General features: G+C 42.0%; 3 protein-coding genes across 3 annotated transcripts; all 3 read right to left on the bottom strand.

Moving 5' to 3' along the window:
• Positions 1-2,928: 2,928 nt before the first annotated feature.
• LOC118756466 lies at positions 2,929-3,753 on the bottom strand. The gene has a single exon (XM_036491231.1). It carries the CDS (start codon positions 3,751-3,753, stop codon positions 2,929-2,931), a length of 825 nt encoding a protein of 274 aa, XP_036347124.1.
• LOC118756460 lies at positions 3,753-5,549 on the bottom strand. Its single transcript, XM_036491225.1, has 2 exons — positions 4,253-5,549; positions 3,753-4,201 (listed from the first exon to the last, which is right to left on the bottom strand). The coding sequence occupies exons 1-2, from the start codon at positions 5,547-5,549 to the stop codon at positions 3,753-3,755; spliced, it is 1,746 nt and encodes a 581-aa protein (XP_036347118.1).
• A 78-nt stretch (positions 5,550-5,627) lies between these two features.
• On the bottom strand, positions 5,628-7,472 carry LOC118756449. Its single transcript, XM_036491215.1, has one exon. It carries the CDS (start codon positions 7,470-7,472, stop codon positions 5,628-5,630), a length of 1,845 nt encoding a protein of 614 aa, XP_036347108.1.
• Between the last annotated feature and the right edge of the window lie 1,236 nt (positions 7,473-8,708).

The raw sequence follows: 8,708 nt of genomic DNA, 5'->3' as shown, positions 1-8,708 counted from the left end.
GGTGAAACTTTACATAATTAATTTGCATAGTTTTTGCACAAAGTCGGAAATTTGCACTATTTGGTTTTTGTTAGGAAAGGAGCTCTACTTTTATAAAAAAATAAAAAACGTTTAATAAACAAAAGAAAAATAGACAAACCTTGCTAAAATGTAGAGTCTTAATTTTTATTTTGGTCACTGCACTATGGGAAATTTGAGCCTATTTTGTGGTCAAAAGTCAATTCCTTGACTTGCATGAAATTCGGTTTTTTGTCTTATCTTACAGATAATACTTCAGAGTAAAAAACTATATACTCTGTTTTTCGATAAATTGATTTACCGTTGATTTGGTAACCCTCAAACAGATAGTTTCGAAATTTTCTGTAAACGAAAAATGTGTAGCTTGATTTTGTTCCACTTTCAAATGCGTGTATCTCTTAATCTATTTGCTGCTTTTCAAAAGTGAAAAGTGGAAAGAAAGAATGATGGTTAGCAGCATATTTATCATATAAAACTTGTATTATAGTTTAAAGGTTGTGCCAAAGAAACGTCCGCATTTAAGTGACTTTAAAGTGAAATTGTACAATTAAAACAAAAGTTTATTTAGTGTTTCAAAAAAATGTTTAAAAACATTTAAAAAAACTCATCATAAATCGGTAGAATAGTCCCTGATCTCTTATTTCCCCCATAATCTTATACTGCGATTTTGTGCGATATTAAAGAAATTATAATTTTTCTACTACTTGGTACAAAATCATGAGTTTTATAAAATATTTCACGGTGTTATAATTTAAAAGTTGGAAAAAAACCTGTCAGATAACAAAGAGAAAGTTTTAAACTTAAGGTCAGTGGAGGATTCGAGTCGATATTTAAAATAGAACGTACGACGCATGTGTGACCATTACGCTATTTTTTGGAGGTGTGACCATTACGGGTCAACTTTTGCCCGCCAAGGCCACTACGTCTAGTCCTACTACTGGGCCAAGTGTTAAATCGATATCTCAACTTTTAGAATTTTGGCCACAAAATAGGGTCAAATTTCCCATAGTGCACTGTATGTGTTCATCAATTCGAATCACAGGCATTCAGATAAAAAATGTTTATAGAGAAAATTACGATCACATCCATAGAAACATCATTTAAAACCGGTTCATAGGCATGCCATTTTAATGAGCCGTTAATGCGTCGAAATAACGAGCACAGAATACGGGACAAATATAGGACAGTAAAAGAAATACAGAACATTTGGCGTCCCGTATAAAATAAATTAATTACCAGGACAATTGGTCAAAATAGAGGACTGTCCCGTATAATACAGGACGGATGGTCACCGTAACTATAAGGCATTGTATAGGCTTACAAGTATGGAAAGCGCCGTTTTGTTTGTTTACATTTGAAAACAGCTGGGATCACCTGAATTTCAATTCTCTCATTCTCTGCACAGAGTTACTTTCAAGTTTCAGAAAAAACTTTAAAATGTAAGTTGAGAAATATTTTAGAAAAATGTGTTTTTGGATTAAATATATAAAGAAGATTCCACTAATCTACACAATAGATATTAAAAATGAAATAAATGAAGAATGAGAGAATTTTATTCACATAAAATACTGACCAAAGAAAAATGTTATAGACAAATATTCAAAATAAACCATGGTTTCATGAAAAGTCCAGTATATTTTACATAGAGCAAAAGCTGGAGCAACTTTTTGATATAATTTGTTTAAAAAAACCTAAGTCGCCCTAGCCCATATGATTATCATGTGCTAAGAAATAGTTTTTCGCATTTTCTGACAAACTTATTATTTTGAGTTGTGACTCTTTTGAAGACGGTGTGCGTTATGAAGAAATATACAAATAGTAAAGATGCAATTGATATGATGTGTTGAGCTACTAAGCCTTTTTAGCAGCTATTAAAATAAAACAAATGATGTATGCAACTGTATTTAACAAGTTTAAATACATACGAGTAAATATGCAGCTCAATTGAGTATGAAAATTTCAGTGTGATCAGATAACATTATTCATATTGATTTTGATAAACATATTTTATGTTGCTGGCTTATCCGCTGCTGCTCGGAACCTCCTCCCCCCCGTTGAAAGGTCAGGGCTTTCAACAGAATCCTTCACCGGGAGGACACACAGCTTGTTCACGGCTCGTCGCGTTATGCCGCTAGATGTTTTTAAAAGTGCCACACGTACGACACCGTCTGCTCCAGGGACAACTTCGATTACCCGTGCTAGAGGCCACTTCAGTGGTGGTGAGTTTTCTTCCTTTATGCATACGACATTATTGACTTCAATGTTGGCATGAGGTAAACGCCACTTTGCGCGTTGCTGTAGAAGAGTTAGATACTCTTGAGTCCACCGCTTCCAAAAAACCTGTTTAATGTATGTTGCACGCTGCCATCGATCAAGTCGGTCGTAGTTTAGCGTCGTTAGATCCGGTTCCGGAAGAGCTGTCAGAGAACCACCAATCAAAAAATGGCCTGGCGTTAGCACATCTAAATCCTCTGGGTTTTCTGAAAGGGGTACGAGAGGACGAGAGTTAATTACAGCACAGATTTGACATACCAAAGTACGCAATTCATCGAAGCCAAGCAGTGATGAGCCAACGGAACGATAGAAATGATGTTAAGCAACTGTATTTAACAAGTTTAAATACAAACGAGTAAATATGCAGCTCAATTGAGTATGAAAATTTCAGTGTGATCAGATAACATTATTCATATTGATTTTGATAAACATATTTTATGTTGCTGGCTTATCCGCTGCTGCTCCGAACATCCTCCCCGCCGTTGAAAGGTCAGGGCTTTCAACAGAATCCTTCACCGGGAGGACACACAGCTTGTTCACGGCTCGTCGCGTTTTGCCGCTAGATGTTTTTAAAAGTTCCACACGTACGACATCGTCTGCTCCAGGGACAACTTCGATTACCCGTGCTAGAGGCCACTACAGTGGTGGTGAGTTTTCTTCCTTTATGCATACGACATCATTGACTTCAATGTTGGCATGAGGTAAACGCCACTTTGCGCGTTGCTGTAGAAGAGTTAGATACTCTTGAGTCCACCGCTTCCAAAAAACCTGTTTAATGTATGTTCCACGCTGCCATCGATCAAGTCGGTCGTAGTTTAGCGTCGTTAGATCCGGTTCCGGAAGAGCTGTCAGAGAACCACCAATCAAAAAATGGCCTGGCGTTAGCACATCTAATTCCTCTGGGTTTTCTGAAGGGGGTATGAGAGGACGAGAGTTAATTACAGCACAGATTTGACATACCAAAGTACGCAATTCATCGAAGCCAAGCAGTGATGAGCCCCCGGAACGATAGAAATGTTCTTTGGCTGTTTTTACGGCCGCTTCCCACAAACCGCCAAAGTGCGGAGAGCGAGGTGGGATGAAACGCCAATCAAAGCCATTACTGAGGCAAAAGTTGTGGACTTCGCGGCGGTGTTTCTCGCTGAGGGCTAAGTTCCGTAGTTCTTTAAGCTCGTTCTTGGCGCCTACAAAATTCGACGCATTGTCAGACCAGATGCAGCTGGGTATGCCACGCGTAGCGATGAATCGTTTTAGCGCGTCAATGAAAGCACCTGTTGAGAGGTCTCTTACCAACTCCATCCATACAGCCTTTGTGGCGAAGCAAATGAAAACGCTTACATAACATTTGTTGGGCGATTTATTGCGTTCTTCAGGCTTGTAATAAAATGGCCCACAGTAGTCCACACCGGTGACTATGAATGGGCGCGAGGCATGAATTCGCTCTTTAGGCAGGTCGGCCATTATGTGCTCGACAAGGCGCGGTCTCGATTTGCAGCAAATAATGCATTTTTGTAGGACTCGAGTGACTGTTTGCTGACGTACCCAAAAATGCGCTGCATTGTTCCAAATGAATTAATGTACTTGAAAGAAAGCGAAATGTCATTGCGGTTATGTGCGGCAAGCAACACCTTTTGTCGAAGTTCTGGAAGTTTTGGTTGTGGTAGACACATGCGCGGCCAGCTGCCCTCCACTTCTCGCAAAAATGACGGGCCGTGCATCCAAAGTGAAGATCCTAGAAGTTCCTGCGGGGTAGCTCCTTTGGATAAAATGTCCGCCGGATTCATTGCTGTCGGAACATAGTGGCACCGCATGCCCTCCGTTAATTGATGTATGGTGGAAATTCGGTTAGCGACAAATACGTTAAATTTCGATGGTTCTTCTCGCAGCCACGAGAGGACAGTGGAGGAATCTGACCAACAATGAAATGAACAGTTAAAAAGCTTCATTTTTGTAAACTCACCTATGAGTGGTGCAAGCAGTGTTGCTGCACAGAGTTCCAGCTTGGGCACGGTGATAGTCTTCAGTGGAGCGACACGAGCCTTCGAACACAACAGGTGCACTTGTACCTTACTATCCTTGGCTGAACGCGTATAAACGCAAGCCCCATAAGCTTCAAGGCTTGCATCGCAAAATGCATGAATTTCTGTAATGGCTCCAGGTTGCAAGACGTAACGAGGAAATGATAGGTGCTGTATGTCTGCAAACCCGCTGCAAAAGGCAGACCAGGCGGTGTTTAACGATTGCGGTAGACTCTCATCCCACTCAAGCTTGTCTCTCCACATGCGTTGCAGAAGAATCTTCGCCTTGGTCAGCGTAGGGCCCATTAGTCCAAGGGGATCGTAACAGCGAGCTAGAGTAGACAACGCAGAGCGTTTTGAGTTTTTACCGAGTTCTCGTTGTGGCACAAACGAAAATAGCACCTTGTCCTTGACCGGATCCCAAACTAGTCCCAGAGCTTTGGTGATGTCACTGCCATCGTCAAACTTAAGGAAACGTTCCTTGTCTACGTCGGGTATATCACTAAGGATATCTGGACTATTAGAGCACCACTTGCGTAACTTAAAGTTTCCTCGAGCAAGGAGGCTAGTTGTTTGTAGCTTGATATTCAGTACTTCTTCCATCGAATCGCCTCCAGATATCAAGTCATCTACGTAGAAGTCTCGACGCACTATTTCTGCACCAATGGGATAAGTCGAGGATTCGTCAGCTGCGAGTTGGTACATGGCACGTATGGCCAGGAATGACGCAGGCTTAGTTCCATAAGTCAGCGTGTCTAACTTATAGATGGCAAAGTTTTCCTGAGGAGATTCACGCCACAATATGCATTGGAGCATGCTATCTGGTGGGGTGACGCGAACACACCTATACATCTTACAGATGTCCCCAGTAAGTGCTATGGGAAAGGTACGAAATCTAATAAGGATATTAAAAAGTTTCGGCTGAATAGTTTGGCCTGCCATGAGTAGGTCGTTCAGCAAAAAGCCCGAAGTAGTGGATGCAGAGCCATCAAAAACCACTCTCAGCTTTGTTGTGCTACTGTCATCCTTGATGACGCAATAATGCCGCAGAAAATACTTGCATTGTTGAAAAACCTCATTGGTAACTAGCGACATGTGATTAAGGTCCAGATATTCCTTTATGAACTTACTATATTCTGTTTTAAGCTCAGGGTTACGAGCGAATTTTCGTTCAAGACTTTCGAAGCGTTGACGAGCTTGCAAATAGGAGTCTCCAAGGGCCTCCACACCACGCTTCATGGGAAGACGAACTGAGTATTCGCCTGATGACAATCGCAAATAATTTTCCCGGAAGTGGGCTTCGCAGTCGATATCTTCTTAGGAGGCCTTAGAGATCGGCTCGAAGTTGTGCTCGATTTCCCAGAACTGACGCACTAAATCATCCAACCGAGTGGCAATAATATCACTGGAGGACTTCCGTCGCACCACAAATGATGATAGTTTTGGAGCTTCTTGCCCCCCTCCAGATAGCACCCAACCGAGGCGTGTTTTCTGAAGGAGTGGTAAACCAGATGCCAAGCGTATCTGCCCCACACATAGCAGATCGAAGAACAATGCTGCTCCAATGAGCAGATCAATTCGCTGCGGTAAGTTGAACCCAGGATCAGCTAGTTGTATATTCGACGGAACATTCCACTCGTTGGTGCTCACGGAGCAGCCAGGCTGGTTGTCGGTTATGGTTTGCACAACAACAGCTGTTATGTTTGTTGAGAAATCTGAAGTCCGCGACTTCACTACGAGGTCGACTGAGTAACCCTCCGTTGAGAAATTGGCATCTCCAATGCCAGATACTGTAGCAGAAGATTTTGCTTTTACAAGCTGCAATTGGTTTGCAAGGCGAGTTGTGACAAAGTGTAACTGGGAGCCAGAATCTAAAAGCGCCCTGCAAGGCACGAAGCTTCCAGCACGATTTTTTACCAGAACGACGGCAGTAGCTAGGAACACAGCATTAGAAGGAGATACTGGGGCACTAGGCGACGCAGATAACGATGCAGTCATAGCGTTGGATTGAACTGTAGCTGCCGACGAAGCTTCGGCTTGACTATTGATTAACGATGCAGTTGAGCGTTCGAAATGCAAGAGCGTGTGGTGTTTCGACTGACAGGCGCGGCACGATCCGGATTTGCAGTCACGAATTTGATGCCCAGTCTTTAGGCAGTTAAGACAAAGGGAAAGCTTCTTAACTTCCCTCAGGCGTAAGTTCGGAGACAAATTTGCTAAGCGTTGACAGCTATAAATTGCATGCTCGGCAGATCCACAAAACACACAAACACCTGTTGAGCCGTTGGAAGCAACAAAGGATTTCTTCTGACCAGTACTCACGTTCTTGTTAGCTTTTACCGCCTGACCAGTCCGTGTCTGCATAGAATGCTCTACGTTCTCGAGTGCTCTGCAGCGCTTCTCCAAGAAAATAGCTAATTGATCCCAGGATGGCAGTTCGCTGATCGATGAACTCTCCTCCCATTTAGCCTGCGTCTTTTTGTCGAGTTTCTGGATCACCAATTGTACGATGATGCCATCTGCGATCTTCCCATTGGATGCGAGCGACTGCAATGCGCGTATGTGTGCTGTGACCTTATCTGTCAGCTCTCGTAGCTTGGTTTCGTTTGAATCTGCCCTATCTAGCCCAAATATCTCCCTGACGTGTGCCTGAAATATAAGACGTTTGTTATCGAAGCGCTTTTGTAAAAGATCTAATGCAGTGTTATAATTAGCGTCGTTTATTTCCAGCGAGCGCACGGTGTCAAGGGCAGCGCCGCTCAGACAGGAACGAAGATGCTGCAATTTGTCGATGTTGGTGAGGTCGCTGTCCTTGTCGATTATTGACGTGAACATTGAATAGAAATTGGTCCACTCGGTGTAGGCGCCACTGAATTTAGGCAGTGTCAGCAATGGCAAGCGTGAGCTATTAGCGTTCACAATGATTGATTGGGTCTCATTGGAGTTCATTCTGAGCGTGGAGCAATGTTGCGAGGCACTACGTTTACCAATCTCGCGTTGCAGTGTAGCTCTAAGGTTGATTAGACTAGCATCGAAGTTACTTGGCAGGTCGCTGGCAATGGAGTCGAAGTCCAATTCCTCTAGGCTTGTGTGTGCGGCAGAAAAACTGGATTTCAATTCGCCTAAAGATTCTAGCATTGCTGAAAGACTGTACTCATCCATACTGTGTAGCTTGTCTGCGTCCAACTCGTTAATCAAGCTCTCCAGTCTGCTGAATATGGCCTTTGTTTTCAGCTTTAGAAAGGCTACTCGATCTGCACCTTCCCCTGGCATGACGAAGTTGCTGACGTTTACACTAGTGTGTCAGAATTATCTCAGTAAGCGGCCGGAAACGAACGAAAAATCGCGTGATACGATCACGTCGGGCTCACCAAATGTTGAGCTACTAAGCCTTTTTAGCAGCTATTAAAATAAAACAAATGATGTATGCATAAGTTAAGCAACTGTATTTAACAAGATTTGGTCCGCGACTAACTCAAAGAAAGTTCACCTTGAACTATTTAAGTATGTCCTAATTACATTGGATAACTGCAAATTCATCACCAACAATATAAAACCAGTTTTCTTAAATGCATGAGAATTTACATATATATATATTTATGTACGTATGCACCCGCGCACACAATATTGCTTACATACATATGTACTATTTTTCGCTTGCTTGCATACGAATGTATCCAACTGAGCGCGGGCGGTACGTATGCACATACATATATGTATGTATGTATATACATATGCTTTATACATAGTATAAAGGGGAAACAAAATTAGCACAGTTTAAATACATACGAGTAAATATGCAGCTCAATTGAGTATGAAAATTTCAGTGTGATCAGATAACATTATTCATATTGATTTTGATAAACATATTTTATGTTGCTGGCTTATCCGCTGCTGCTCCGAACAATGATGTATATACATAAATTTATATTTTTTAAATTATATTTGTTGCATTTAAAAATTACGTGCTCAATATCTTAAATTGAATTACATTTGGTGGGCGGACACACAAATGATCCTGACCTGCACAAGAAAAAATCTTTATTAATATTTGCACTTTCGCTTTTATGAGGTGGTATACTAACTTGTAAGTATGCGAATTCTCCACTTGACCAAACCAAAGGCTGCAGTGGGGAAAATACCCTCACCAGCGAACGTGGACGGACACACAAATGATCCTGACCAGCACAGAAGAAATCTTTACAAATATTTGCACTTTCACTTTTATGGGGTGGTATACTTACTTGTAAGTAAGCAAAGGCTGCACTCGACCAAACCAAAGGTTGCACTGGTGATAATACCTGCACCAGCGAACGCGAACGGATACACAATGTGATCCTGACCTGCACAAGAAAAAATCTTTATTAATTCTTTCACTTTTGTGGGGTGGTATACTTA

Source organism: Rhagoletis pomonella, unplaced genomic scaffold (assembly GCF_013731165.1).
Source record: "Rhagoletis pomonella isolate Grant_MI unplaced genomic scaffold, Rhpom_1.0 Rhpom_scaffold_00002, whole genome shotgun sequence".
NCBI classification, from domain to species: Eukaryota; Metazoa; Arthropoda; class Insecta; order Diptera; family Tephritidae; genus Rhagoletis; species Rhagoletis pomonella.
Note: the sequence above shows the minus strand (reverse complement) of the source record. Positions and strands in the feature narration are given on the sequence as shown.